The 15573-nt window shown below is 44.1% G+C and overlaps 1 protein-coding gene across 1 annotated transcript in view; it reads left to right on the forward strand.

The window, feature by feature from the left end:
- Positions 1–5015: 5015 nt before the first annotated feature.
- PLAAT1 (phospholipase A and acyltransferase 1) overlaps positions 5016–15573 on the forward strand; it is a 35451-nt gene continuing 24893 nt past the window's right edge. Inside the window, 2 exon segments of the mRNA XM_008009545.2 lie at positions 5016–5406; positions 5409–5512. Coding sequence (XP_008007736.2) covers positions 5202–5406; positions 5409–5512 — 309 coding nt within the window. The 5' untranslated portion in view covers positions 5016–5201.

Below are 15573 nucleotides of genomic sequence, written 5' to 3' on the forward strand. Positions count from 1 at the left end.
CCGAATACAACTGGAAGCAAACTATTATTTCTTTAAAGTGCTCTCTTTTTTCCCCCCAGTCTTATGAGTTCAAACTAAATCACCAGAGTCTTGGATCATTACAAACTCTTGCACAAGGGGTTATCTACATAATTTACTTAATTATTAAACTCCATTTAAAATACATTAGAATAAACAAATATTGAGGCCCAGAGAGCTAAAAAAAAAAAAAAAAAAAAAAAAACCAAACAGAAAAACAAGGTTGATTTGCTTACTTGGATTTTGCCAGAGAATTGCATGGGAGAAAAGAAGAGAAACCTGGTCCATAAAAAGAAGATAATTTAAAGCACTTCTTTTAGGTGAAAACAGTGTGAACTAATTTCATTGTTACTGGTGAACAATGACAAGTCAGTTGCAAGACTGAGAAAGTCTAGCATATACTAAATGATTTTAAAAAAGAGACCCCTTTTGAAAACTCTGGATAATAGCAGTGCTGTCTAGTAAAAATATAATGCTAGCCACACATATATTTTAAAATATTTTAGCAAGCATATTAAAACAATTTTTTAAACAGGTGAAATTAGCATTTGCTATTTAAACCAATATATTCAAATATTGTTTCACGTGAGCCCCACATTTTAACTGTTCAGTAATCACATGTGGCTAATGGCTATCACATTGAACCGTCCATCTTTAGAAGACCAAACACAAAAAAAACTCAAAGGAAAACTGTGGGGATAAAACATGAAGTACTTTTAAGAACTCAATAATTTTACCTCTGTTTCAACCCAAACACAGACCATTAAAATTTAGAGTAAGACTTGAGAAAGAATCCAGGACTTGGCAATGGAAGAGAACATGGGCATAATAATACTCATTGAGATTGATGTAAGGATTAAATGAGATGTATGTTTTAATAAAAGAATGCTGTATGAATATGCCTTTATGAAATAGCATTACTTCTTTATTTTATTAGAGTATCAGTCTGTGGTTACATAAACACTTCAGATATTTGCAGGCAATTCTTTCCCCCAAATATCATTATGCTCTTTGCTTTCAAAATCATTATACATTAGGAAACACTGATAAGAAACATATTTAAATACCCAGGAATAATCAGTTTGGAAAAAATGGGGCATTCTCTCCTAACATTCAAGACATATCTTTCTTTGCACACATGGAAAATCTACCAGAGAGTTTTTGACTATGGCTACAAATGTGTGGGAAAGGGAAATGCTGATGACTTTTCAAGGCTTTTCTGATTACAAATCTGATTTAAGGACACTGTATTCTGAAAGGTACAAGTACATATAAATAAATAAACATGTTTTTTTTCTCAGTAATGTGTGAGATTTCTGAATTTCTCTGTAATTACATTTAGCAGGGGAAAAGCCACCTCATGCACGCCTGCGCAGAGCAGCTCCCAGCAATCTGTCGGCTTTTCACAGCATAGTAACCCACGGATCGCTGTCTTAGCTCTTCAATAAATACTGTAGGCTGTGTGTGTGTGCTTACAGAACTTCACAGGTTTCCATGGATACATGAATTTTAGTGCTAAAGCACATTTACTATCACTTTTCTTGTCACCAAGAATCCTGTAAATACCTGTGCTTTAAGATTTTGTGCAGAAATTTAGCATTTTGTAGAGGACAAGTCAGAATTACCTTTTCCCAAATGCATTGTATGATTTTCCTGTAGGGCAAAATCCCCGAAAGCATTGATATTTGTAGCCTGTTTTTGGTCATGCACTTTTATTTATTAGACTAATAAAAGACAGTAAAGGTTTAAGTACATTGTCAGTACCACTTTTAAATGACAGAAGTGTATATTATTTAAATGTTACAATTAATAAATAACTTGCTCTGAATTTAAAATGCAAAGAGAGAAATAGGAAATGCAGAAATAGGAATATGTTTATATTTAGCCACTTCTTCCTAAATATGGTGAAATTTAAAAATAATTTTCAAGTGTATTTTTGTGTTATACCCATAGCTTAAATTTAATCTTTCTTATACATACTAAGCTTTTTGTATATTTAAAAGACCTTTTCACAAATCTATGAATATGGCAGGCTATGTTATTCTTTTTCCTGTTTCGTATATGTATAAGCTGAGGCTCAGAGGTTTAACAAACATGCCTCTTGTCATACAGCTAGCAAATGGTAGAACCAGGCTTAGAACCCAAGACTCATGACTGACTGCGTTTCCACTGTCTTTTTTCTGAGAAGAATGCAGGCAACTTCTTATATAGAAAACATAGCCATGTTCTTCCTTCCTTGCCACATGCTGATAGATTTCTGTGTCTCTGGTGTAGCCTCCATTACATTATTCTTTTCTTCATTCGTCCCTTGACTGCTCCACAGACTTTGCTGAGCCTAAGTTACCAAGCTTAGTCATTTCAAATGAATATAATCATCAGGAAGCAGCAGTTGCAGAGACATTACCTAGCTTGGATGTGCACTATGTGAAAAATCTGTAAGCAAACAGATTTTCAGTTCCAATGATATTGACCAAAAATATACAAAGCAGATTGAATTAGAGGGTTAAGTAATTTGTACAGAAAAAAATCCAGTCTGAGCAGACAGGTGGCCTGGACATTCCAGTCAAGAAAAAAGCTTTTACTTTAACAGCATAGATTTTGGGGGCTCAGGCTGGAACTACTGGAATGATTGTCTCAACTCTTACATACTAGCTCACAAAAAACGTAGCCAACCATCTCTGCATTATCTTGGCAAATATTTCAGTTATTTGTGCAGCTCTTTCATTTTTGTGGTTTTGAAAACCTATTTAAATGGGCTTTTCTTTTGCTGTCTGATAAAAGAGAGAGTCTGGGTAGGGGAAGAGCTCTTGCCTAAGAGGCCTGACTTCAGTTCTATCCCAGAAGACCTGGAGTACAGCGCTCCACATCTCAGTCCTCACATCAACTGCCAGGACCTGAGCAGTCACAAGTTTGCTGTGAGGATCAAACGAGACAACAGAATCAAAGTGCTTTGCTAATTGTAAAATATGCACAAAACATACAGGGCTGTTTGAGGCCTCTGTCTAATATCACACAATGCCAACTGCTTCTCGTTTCCATGTGTTAAAAGGCAAATTGTGATTGTTGTCACCTTACAGGGCTTTTTCTGGAATGTGAACTTTATTCACTTAACAACAAACAGGACTAAGTCATCTCCACTATGCTTATTTCAATATGTTTCAACTCTTTAGGCAGCAATAGAGAATGCCATCCACACAGGGCTTCATTTATAATGGCCAAAATAATGAGAACTGTTTATTCAATTGCAATTTAACATCTGCTCCCATCACAGCCCCTGAGGTCCCAAGGCAAAGTCCTCATTCTTTCTAAATGGAAATTTTAATTCTCTGCTGCTCATCCATAGAGTACCACCGATTGATCAACTCTCTCTCCAATCCATAGAAATGAAGAGAGAACTCAGGACTCTCCTGAACTACAACGCTTTCTACGGTTCTCCTATAAATTCCACTCAGGCATTGAATTGAATTTGTTCTTAACCAAACGCGTATTATCTATACCTGGCAGGAATCTAGAAGTAAAATTACAAGATTTATTTCATTTTAATTCTGTTATGAAGCATTTAATCACAAATACCCTGAAAATGAAAAGGTAATTTATCATTTTACCTTGACTGAGCAACTCTCCTCACTTCACATTCATGAATCCATAACGCAGAGAGGAGACTGGCTGATTAAGTGTTTGATTAGAGAAAACAGATTAACCCAGCAAACATAATCAATTTAGCTCATAAGCAGGATGGCTTTATAAATGCTCACAATAACTCTCCTGTATAAAATCATGAACCACTTCCTACAGTGATGACTCAATTGAAATAGCTGAGAAACATAAAGCAAATGCATGTTTATGGCTTTCTCTTTGAGACATTAAAAGGGTATTTAAAGGCATATCTGATAGCTTATAACTCTGAATATATATTAAGGAACATGTAAGAAAAATAATGCATAAAAAAGCTACAACCTCTCAAGTGTTCTAGTTTCCACTCTGTCAATAATTACATGTTTTCAATGTCCTTGTGTGTACTCTTTCCAAAGGTGCCAATCCAGACCCAAAGTTTCAGATCACTCAGATTCGTCCTTAACCTTCATAACACAACCCAGTAGCTTTATGAAAAAAGTTGCATATTTAGGTAGTTGCTATCCCATTATGACAAAACACATAAAATTAGCGAGATATTTTAGCCTTCAAATAAGTGGGAAAAAATCCTTTTAGCTGCGATTCCATTTACATCAGAATAAAAATCTAAGTTATGACTAGGTTGAAGCAACGTCCTGTTCTGTGCTCCATAAAGTTCACTTAGTCTTCAACGCTTCCTTACTTAGCTGGTTAGTATTCCTGGCCTCTCTTTTTTTAGCAGTGAGAAACAGGATACTCTCCCTGCCCCAGCTTTATTTTTAAACTCATAGCCATATCCTGGAATCTCTGTTGGCTATCTGGCGTGTGTGTGTGTGTGTGTGTGTGTGTGTGTGTGTGTGGTTGGAGGTCTCTGCTGGCTATCTGGCGCGCGCGTATTTTTGTGTGTGTGTGTGTGTGTGTGTGTGTATGTGTGTGGAGGTCTCTGCTATCTGGCGTGTTTGTGTGTGTGCGTGGTATGTGGTGTGTGTGTGTGGTATGTGGTGTGTGTGTGGTATGTGGTGTGTGTGCGTGTGGTATGTGGTGTGTGTGCGTGGTATGTGGTGTGGTGTGTGTGGTATGTGGTGTGTGCAAGCAGTGAGGTTGTTTTAGGGCCAGTCCGTCCTCGGCCACTTTGCTGACTCAAAGACCGAGAGGCTTTCTTGGGGTGCAGGTACCAGGATCCCCTGGGCCTTAAGGGAATTTGTGTTGAGCTAGAAGAGTGGGTGTATTCATGATGGGTGTATCCGAACATTCCTGGGCTCAACAAAACCGATTATCTTTATAACCGTAGCGCCTAGCACAGCGCCTGGCGCCGTGAAAGTTGGCTGCGGGAACATCCAAGACGAACGTGCGGGGCCGGGGGCGGCTAATTGGTCACGCGGCGCTGGCGCTGCGCTTTGACCGTCGGCGCTGGAGCGTGTGCGTTGCGTGCGCGCGCGGAGGCGGCTGCGTCGGGGAGCGCGAAGAGGCAGGCCCCCGGCGGTCGGGCGGGCGAAGCGGGGCTCGGGGCCAAGCGAGGTCTAGCCAGAGCGACTGTGCCCCGCCTCCTGGGCGGAGCGGGCGGCTTCCGGATGGTTAGAACCTCGTGCCGGCTCGGCAGCGCCCAGACGCCGGGCCCAGCGCGTCGGCTCCCTGGCGTGCGGGCGTCTCGGAGCCGCGGAGGGGCCGCTGGGACCGTTTCAGCGTGGCGGCGCTGGTGCTGGCGTTGGCCCTGGAGGACGGCCCTGAGTGGTGGCCGGCGCCTGCCACCCGGGTCTCTCCCGGCTACAGATGGAGTCGTCCGCGGCCGTCAGCGGCAAGGTCGGCAGCTGCGAGGCCAGGGGAGACCCCAGGACACACGCAGCTGCCTCCCGGTGCGAGAAGACCCCGGCTTAAGAGTGAGGTGTGCTGGGCGGGGTGGGGAGGACCTCGAGGCGCCCCGGCAACCAACCGTGTTCCAACCAACTGGCAAGTGGGAAAAGTTGACCTGATTAGAGAGTAACGGATCTTATCCAACCTCCTGTATTTCACAGACTGGGGAACTGAGTCCACCTAGGGAAGTGACTTGCTTCTCTAGGTTACACAGCTATTAAGTGGCAGAGCTGGGACTAGAAACCCAATCTGTTTAAGGCCTTTTAAACCCACTGTCCTCACTGAAGTGAATACGAATAATAATACAAGTAATTATTATTGTGTTAGATTTTGGAAACTTGGATAGTGAGATTCCTTTGGCATTCGGGACTATTCATATGACTCGTGCTGGAAAAAGTCACTCATGTTTTCTCTGGGCTTGGGTTCCTCATTCCTTCATTCAATGAACATTTGCTCCGCAGTTATTTGTGCGAGGCCCTCTAAGCAGAGACTGAAGGTGTAGAGCAAGCTTGTCCAACCCGTGGCCCACCAGCCGTGTGCGGCCCAGGACAGCTTTGAATGCCGCCCAACACAGATTCGTAAATGTTCTTAAAACATTATGAGATTTTTTTTTGCGCCTTTTTTTTTTTTTCTTTCTCATCAGCTATGGTTAGTGTTAGTGTATTTTGTGTGTGGCCCAAGACAGTTCTTCCCGTGTGGCTCAGGGAAGCCAAAAGATTGGACGCATGGTATAGAGAAAAACAAGAAGCATCCCTCCATAGCGCATGGCCCACAAGAGACAATTCCCCAGACACCAGTAGCTGAGGCAGGTATAGGAGGGGGATGGGCCATTAGATACGATGCCTGTGGAAACTAAAGAAGGCGGATCGGAGGAAGACAATCCGACCTGGGGAGTGGAGGAGGGAGCGGGAGGAGGTGGTATCCGACCTCGATTTTTAAAGGTTGAGTCATTTGGGGCACTTGGAAATGGGCGTTCTGGGTAGAAGGTTCAGTATTAACAAAAAGAAAACAAAACTCTGAGTGTGAAGAATAATGGATAGTTTGGTTTGCCTAAAATGTAGGGATTAATAAGGATGCCAGGATTCTAGGGCGGGGGACCAAGATGGGGAGTCAGTGTGGGAAGCCCTGGAAGATTCCAAGCAGAGCATGACAGTGCTGTGGCAGCGGATAGTTAATTTGGCCGAGGAGTGGAACCCTCATTTGTAGCGTGAGAGTGTGGACCAAGGATCTTTGCAGTCCTGAGAGTCTATGAAATAGCCAATCTGGGAATACAGGGCTTCATGGAAACATCTGAGTGTAGGAGGATTATGGATGGAAAGTGCAGCTGGAATGGGAAGAGGCCCAAACCGAGTTAGAAGCCTTGGACTAGGGGTAGCCTGTGATTATCTGCTATTGTGTTTCAGACTTCCAGTAACGTTCTTGGGAGTACTTGTTAAAAAAGTGCTCTTCGTGTTCCTGTAACTTAGGTGGCCTCTTAGGCATGAGCAGACGTTCATTAGCCTGTCCCTATCGGCAGGGAACGTTTATTTCTTTTGACGCATCCCCAGGGGCCAGCATAGAGCTATAAAGACAGCAGCCTGCTTTGCCAGTTGGCCAGTTGAAATGGGAGATTTCTTACACAAAGATTACAGACTTAACCTTCATGCCACTCTTTATTATAAACTACTCATAAACATAATATATATTGTGGTGATCATTTTACAAACTATTCATCAACTATATATAAACAATTCTTTGCAGATGGACTCTTCAAATGAAACTTTTTTACCTTAAAGATTGTAGACGATTTTATAAATGTGTCTTTAATTGGTTCTGTGTTTTCTCAGACTTACGAAGCACTACATTACACAATTTGCCTGAATGAAATTGGTAGATGTGGTCCATGTAAATCAACTTACCAATCAGACACAGGTTATAGATATTTGCCTAAAATCTGAGCCTGGGCACCTTGGAGATATTCTAACCTCACCTGGAAACTCCCCAACAGGAAAGGTGCAGGGATTCTGGAGCAAGACTCCACTTCACATTACCTCCTGGTTCTGCATGTGAACGCTTACAAACTTCCTGTGGTGTTCTATGAAATATGCATTTGTGTGCTTTTGCAGCTGCTCCATCTAGTAGTATTTGAGAAGTGGAAAAAATTGAAATGTTGCCTAGTAGAAGTTCCTTTGGTTAATGATGTTAATCAATGGTATAAAAAAGGAGCATGAAGTCTGGAATAAAAAGGGACACCTGAAATTGAATTCCAGTTGTGTCGCTGACTACCTGTGCAACTTTAGGTCTGGCACTTAACTCATCTGAGTCTCAGTTTCCTCATCTGTAAAATGATCACCACAATAATCAGCTCACAGTTGTTGACAGTCTAACAGAACAACCTGTCGCCACTAGAATCCCACGTGTTGGCCTTTTATAGCCACACCCACGTCCCTCCCACTGCCTCCTCCACTACCTTAACTCATAGCAACCATTGTATGTTCACTATCTTTTTAAATAATTGTATCATTTCAAGAACATTATAAAAACGGAATCATATAGTATGTGACCTCTTGGCATTGTGTTTTTTAATTTTTTCCACTGAGTATAATTCTCTAGAGGTACATTCAGGTTGTTGCATATGTCAATAGTTTTATCCTTTATTCCTAAGTAGTATTCCATGGTAGGCCTGCATACAGTTTTTTTTTTTAACCACCCTTTGAAGGGTATTTAATGGGGTATGATGAATAAAGCTGCTCTAAGCTTTTGTGTGCAGGTTTTTGGGTGGATATAAGTCTTCATTGTCTTTATTCTCAGGGATAAATGCCTAGAAGTACAGTTGATGGATTATATAGTAGTTACAAGCTAAACTTTTAAAGAAGTTGCCAGACTGCTTCCAGAGTAGCTGCACCATTTTACATTCCCACCAGCAGTGAATGAGTGATCCGATTAATGACAATGATGACTCTGCATCATTGTCAACATTTGATGTTGTCACTGTTTTTTATTTTAGGTATTCTGATAGATGTGTAATGATATCTTATTTTGTTTTTTTTTAATTGACAATGATGTATTTTTATGGGGTACAGTGTGATCTTTTAATCTATCCATACATTATAGAAATAAACTAATGTATTAGTTCATTTTCTGTTATAACAGATTTATAACAGAATGCCCAAAACAAAGCAATTTATAAAGAAAATTAATGTATTTCTTACAAAAATCCAAGGTCAAGGGACCACTTCTTGTGAGAGCCTTCTTGTTGGTGGAGACTCTGCAGAGTCCCAAGGTGGTATAGAGTATCACATGACAAGGGGGCTGAGTGTGCTACCTTGCCAGCTTAGGTCTCTCTTCCTGTAGTAAAGCCACTAATTCCCTTCCCATGGTAACCCTTTAATCCATGAATTCCTTAATCCCATAATCCATGAATAGATGAATCCATTCATGAGGACAGAGCTCTCCTGATCCAATCACCTCTTCAAGGCTCGCCCCACTTCTCAATACTACCACATTAGGCATTCACTTTCAACATGCATTTTGGAGGAGACAAACATTCAAACCATAGCAGATATACATGATCTCACCAATTTATTATTTTTTGTGGTGGTAAGAATGTTAAAAATCTGTTTTAACAGTCTTGAGGTATGCAATACATTATTATGTGTGGTAAACATGCAATGCAATAAATCACTAAAACTTACTTCTTCAGTCTACCTGAAACTTTTTACCCTTTGATCCACTTCTTCCCTTCCCTCACTTCTCTCTCTTCCCTCTAGCCTCTGGTAATGACCTCTGTACTCTGTTTCTATGAGGTCAGCGTTTTTAGATTTCACATGTAAGTGAGATCATACTGTATTTCTCTTATGTTTCTGACTTATTTCACTTAGGACAATGTTCCTCAGTTCCATCTGTGTTGTTACTAATGACAGAATTTCCTTTTTTAAAAAGACTGTATAGGTATTTCATTGTGTATATGTACCACATTTTTAATCCGTTTATCCATTAATAGACACTTAGGTTGCCTCTGTATCTTGACTATTATGAACAATGCTAAAATGAACATGGGGGTGCAGCTATCTCTTCAACATATTATCTCTTCAACATAGCTATCTCTTCAGTTCATTTGGATATATACCCAGAAGGAGGATTTCTGGATCATATGGTAATTCTACTTTTAGTTTTTTAGGAAACTTCCATACTTTTGTTTCAAAATGGCTAAACTAATTTACATTCTCACCAGGGATGTACAAGGGTTTCCTTTTCTCTGCATCCTCACCAACACTTGTTATCATTCATCATTTTGGTAATAGCCATTCTAACAAGCATGAGGTGATATCACATTGTGGCTTTAATTTTTGTTTCCCTGATGATTAGAGATGTTGAGCATTTTTTTTCATCTATATTTTGGCTATTTGTGTCTCTTCATTTGTAAAATGTCTGTTCAGATACTTTGCCCAGTTTTTCATTGACTCTTTTTCTTGCTATTGAGTTATATGAATTCCTTATATATTTTTCATATTAGCCCCTTATCAAATGTGCAGTTTGCAAATGTTTTCTCCAAATTCATGTGCAAGGAGAATCCTAATGTCATCAACAAACAGAGAAATACACTTCTTCCATTCCTATAAGAATGCCTTTTATTTCTTCCTCTTGCCTAATTGCTCTAGCTAGGACTTCCAGACTATGTTGAATAGCGGTGAGAGTGGGAATCATTGTTGTCTTTCTAATCTTACAGGAAAAGCTTTCAAACTTTTTACCATTGAGCATGATGGTGTCTGTGGGCTTGTCATATATGGCCTTTGTTGTGTTAAGGTACATGCTTTCTATGCCTGTTTTTTGAGAGTTTTGTAGCATGAATGGGTGTTGAATTTTGTCAGATGTTTTTTCTGCATCTATTGAGATACTTGTGTGGTTTTTGTCCTTCATTTTGTTAATATGGTATATTTATTTTTGTATTTATTTATTTGTTTATTTTTGAGACAGAGTCTCACTCTGTCACCCAGATGGAGTGCAGTGGTGTGATCTTGGCTCACTGCAACCTCCACCCTCACCGAGCTCAAGCTATCCTCTCACGTCAGTCTCTCAAGTAGTTAGGACCACAGGCACATGCCACCATGTTAGCTTTTGGTATTTTTACAGAGATGGGGTTTAGCCATGTTGCCTAGGCTGGTCTGGAACTCCTGAGCCCAAGATATCCATCTGCCTCAGCCTCCCAGAGTGCTGGGATCACAAGTGTGAGCCACAGTGCCTGGCCCATATTTATTGATTTATATATGTTCAACCATCCTTGCATCCCAGGGATAAGTCCCACTTGATTATGGTGAGTGATCTTTTAAATTTACTGTTGAATGCAGTTTGCTAGTATTTTGTTAAAGATCTTTGCATTTGTGTTCATAAGGGATACTGGCCTGTAGTTTTCTTGTGGTGTTCTTGTCTGGCTTTGGTGTCAGGGTAATACTGGCCTCATAAAATAAGCTCTGAGGTAGTCCCTCCTTTATAATTTTTTTGGAAGAGCTTAAGAAGGATTGGTATTTCTTCTTGAATGTTTAATGGGATTCACCTGTGAAGCCATCAGGTCCTGGGCTTTCCTTTGGTGGGAGATTGTTTACTACAATTCAATCTCCTTTTTTATTATTGGCCTACTCAGATTTTTTGTTTCTTCCTAATTCAGTCTTGGGTTGCATGTTTCTAGGAATTCATCCATTTCTTCTGTATTATCCAATTTGTTGGTGTATGTTCATTGTAGTCTTTTATGATTGTAAAGGTAAACTGAGGCTGGAGCTGAACCGGGAACGAAGACACAAGGCAAATGGCAGTGAGAATAGCCTTTTATTAGGGCTTGAGGGCGAGGTTCCTCGGTCCAAAGGTGCGGGCCAAGGAAGTCGTGCTGAGGGAGGAGAGTAGGGGCTTTTTATAGCCCGAGAGGTAGGGAAGCTGGTTGTGCAAACAGGGCCTGGGGGGTCTTGAAACTACTAGGGCAGGAGTTGAGTAAGGGCCATGAGGAAGGGGTCTTTGGAAACTGTTAACCGAAACTGCTGTTTACGAACTTGTGGAATGCAGGTGAGCTGCAGGCCATGGGGGAGTGTGGTTGCCCAGCCGGAACTCTGACGCATGTAAGTCTGCGGGTGTGTACAAGGGTGAAGGGAGTCTTTAACCAAAGGCCTGCTACGCCGGGTAACGCCGCCATGTTGGGTCTCGATTCCTGCCTAACATTCCGACCTCTTTCTAATAAGAAAATGGGGCGACATTGTTCATCTGGCTGCTTCCTGCTGGTATGGGTCGTCGTGGGGTTCTTCGGAGGTCGGAACTCGGGTATAGGGGTGGAGCAGCATCTGATTGAAAGTGACCTGGGAGACATCTTTCATGCAGTCCTGGATGAAGCGGAGGACACAGGGAGCTATGAGTAGCAAGAAGTCAATGATTAGTAAGAGGCTTAGAAAGGGTAGGACTTAACTGGCCACAGACGACTGCCACTACCTAAGTGAGGGCCTTGATCTGAGGTTTTTCTGGTGGAGTCTTTCCCGAATCTTTTCTAGAGTGAGGAGATTGGTTTCTACTAGTCCTGACTCATTGATATAGTGTTCGACCAGGAAGGGGAAAGGAGGGGGTTAGGTTAGAGGAGTTAAAAGGGCTGAGTAAGGGTACCGCAACCAGTAGGGGCTTATTCAAGGCTGCACACAAGAAACGACGAGAGATGTTGTGTACCTCGGCCATGTGTACCACTTGACCCCCTTCCTTGACTAAGGTTAGCCAGGAAAAAGGGTTGCTGCTGTCCTGGGGCTTGCTGCCTGGGCTAGAGCTGAAATGGCTTCCTCCTGTTGTCTGATGTCAGAGGCCAGGCTGAGGAGGCTGCTTACGACCTTGATGTAGGCCTTAAAGATCCTGAGTCGGGCCATGGGATAAGACTCACTGTGTTCACCAGTCCTAGGAAGGACAAGATCTCTTCTGCATCCTGAGGAGACTGGAGAGTTTCAATGAGGCTTATTCTATCTGCTGTGAGGCTTTTTGTAGTGGGTGTGAGGAGTATGCCTAGGTAGGTGACAGAAGGGCTGCAAAGTTGAGCCTTAGCCGGGGTAACCTGATAACCTCAGTCGCCTAGAAAATTTAAAAGTGTAGCAGTGTCTGCAAGGGAGCACTCTTAGGAAGGACTACATAGTAATAAGTCATCGACATACTGCAATAGTGTGCTGTGGGTCAGGAGACAGAGGACAGCATCCTGTGCCAGTGCCTGTCCGAAAAAAATGGGGGCTATCACGGAACCTTTGAGGCAAAACAGTCCAAGTCAGCTGGGAAGAAATATGAGTGTCTGGATCTTCCAATGTAAAAGCAAACAAAGTGGCAGTCTGGGTGTAGAGGGATGGTAAAGAAGGCATCCTTCCGGTCAAGGACAGTGAAATGGGTGGTGTCAGGGGGAACGCACGAGAGGAGTGTATATGGATTAGGAACAACTGGAAAGGTAGGGACTACTGCCTCATTGATGAGGCGTAGATCCTGCACGAGACGATAGGCCCCAGAGCTTTTCCGTACAGGGAGTGGGGGGTCAGCCTGATGGGGTTTGTCAGGTGAGAGAAGGGGGAAGAAGAACGTGAGGTGTGGGGAGGGGTTGGGTCGGAAGTGGACTGAGGCCCTTAGCTTGGAGAGGAGATCTCGTCCTAACAGGGGGACTGGGCACGAAGGAATGATAAGAAATGAGTGCGAGAAGAGGGAGCCCCAAGCAGCAAGACAGAGGAGTCATCTGGCGGTAGGTGGAGGGAGTGCCATCAATTCCCATGACCGTGACAGTGGAGGGGTGGCTGGGGCCACTGAAGGAAGGCAAAACAGAGTAGGTAGCCTCTGTGTCCATGAGGAAAGATATGGACTTACCTGCTACCTGGAGCATAACGCTGGGCTTGGCGAGAGTGAGAGGGGTTCCTGAGTCTGGGCCTCTTCGATCTTCGTCAGTGTGGAGGAGCTGGAAGGCGCCTCCAATACCTGGAGGAGGGTCGTCACGTGGAGGCGCAGCGACCGTCCTTAGGTTGGGGCAGTCTGACTTCCAGTGGCCCATCCGCCGACAGTTCGGACAGGGGCGGGTTGGCTCCTTTGGGTTAGGGCACTGCCTGGCCCAGTGGCTGTTGTTGCCGTACTTGAAGCAGGCACCAGGTGGTGCTCGGGTACCTCCTTTCTGGGAGCTCCTGGAGCCGGCCGGCCTCAGGGCTGCTACCAAGGCCTGGGTTTGGAGTTGTACCTTCTGTTTTAGCCTGGCCTGTTATTGGGCCTCAGCTGCTTCCTCCCTGGAGTTGCAGACCTTGAAGGCCAGTTTGACTAAATCCTGGATGGGAGTTTGAGGGCCTTCCTCCGCCTTTTTAAATTTTTTTTGGATATCAGGGGCCGACTGAGAAATGAAGTATGAAGCTAAGATGGCTCCTCCTGCGGGGGAGGGAGGGTCAAGGCAGGTGTACTGAATAAGTGACTCTGCCAGTCAGTTAAGAAAAACAGCCGGATTTTCATCTGAGCCTTGGACTACCTCTTTTAACTTACTAAAATTGACTGACTTATTGGAGGCTGCCTGTATGCGCACATCAAGAAGGCACTGGACCATCATATCTCAGCGGCAGCGGCCTGCCTGACCAACCTGTAGTCCTAGTTGGGCTTGGCTGAGGGCACCGCCTCAGTGCCAACTGGCATGGCGTGGTCAGTTAAATGAACCTGGTCAGCGTGCTACCTGCCTGCCGCTAGGATACGCTCCCATTCCTCAGGGGACAGGGTTGAGGTCATAACGACATGGGGATCATGCCAGGTGAGGTCATACGCCTGGCACAGGTATCTGAACTTTTTGAAATACTGAGTGGGGTTGGCCGAGAAAGAACGTACATGCTCTTCAATCTTAGACAGGTCTGCCAGCAAAAACAGCACATGGACCCAGACTACTCCTTTGGCGCCTGCCACCTCTCGCAAGAGACACAGGAGGTCGGTCCTGGACCGAGTATGGGCTGAGACAGGCGAGGAAGGGGAGGAGGTGAAGGTAGGGGAGACAGAATCTGTCGGGTTCGGCGAGGGCACAGGAGGGGCGGAAGGGAGGGGAGGCGCTGATGAGGACAGGGATAATGGTGGGTCAGGGTAAGGAGAAGGTTGGGTGGGATACCGAAGGGGTGGCCGCGATAGGTGTCAGGAGGCTCAGAAAAAGAGGAGGAATCATCCCTCTCCTTGCTTGAGGGAAGAGACTTTGCGAGTAGGACCTGAGCTAACGAGCATTGAGTGCAGAGATCTGGGTGAGAACGCAAGTCCTAAAAGGCTTGAACATAGGGTATCTCATACCATTTGCCTAGTCTCTTGCAGAAGTTGGTGAGATCTATGAGGATGTTAAAGTCTAGAGTGCCTTCTGCAGGCCACTGAGACTGATTATCCAATTTATACTGCGGTCATGCTACTGTGCAGAAGAAAATGAGCCGCTTTTGTTTTAGGTCTTGGCTGAGACTTAAAGTCTAGAAATTAGCCAAGAGGCACCTCAGAGGGGATTTTTTGTTTGGTTTGGACTGGGTAGTTCCCATGGTCCTAAGGCGGGCAGTCCGGTGGCAATGGGAGCATCCTCTCACTGCCACATGGAGTGCGGGGTACGGTGGCTTCCAGGGAGGTTGGACGTCTCCTAGTCCCTGATGCCAAGGTCACAGTTGACTGGAGGGAGCCCCTGACGTGGCCACGCGTTTCGGACAGGGACTTCCTGGAGGGAGCTTACAGGACGGGGGAAAACTTACCCAGCAGTGATCGAATTGAGTCTTGGATTTGGTGAAATGGCTCCTGGCTTGGAAAGGAGGTCCTGGCTTGGAGAGAGGAGAGCCTGCCCGACCCGCCAGGGGTCCAGGGAGGGGGGTCTCCTCCTGGGTTTCGGCACCAGTTGTAAAGGTAAACTGAGGCTGGAGCCAAACCGGGAACAAAGACACAAGGCAAATGGCAGTGAGAATAGCCTTAGGACTCGTGTGCGAGGTTCCTGGGTCCAAAGGTGCGAGCCAAGGAAGTCGTGCTGAGGGAGGAGGGTAGGGGCTTTTTATAGCCCGAGAGGGAGGGAAGCTGGTTGTGCAAACAGGGCCTGGGGGGTCTTGAAACTACTAGGGCAGGAGTTGAGTAAGGGTCACGAGGAAGGGG

This window comes from Chlorocebus sabaeus, chromosome 15, assembly GCF_047675955.1.
Source record: "Chlorocebus sabaeus isolate Y175 chromosome 15, mChlSab1.0.hap1, whole genome shotgun sequence".
NCBI classification, from domain to species: Eukaryota; Metazoa; Chordata; class Mammalia; order Primates; family Cercopithecidae; genus Chlorocebus; species Chlorocebus sabaeus.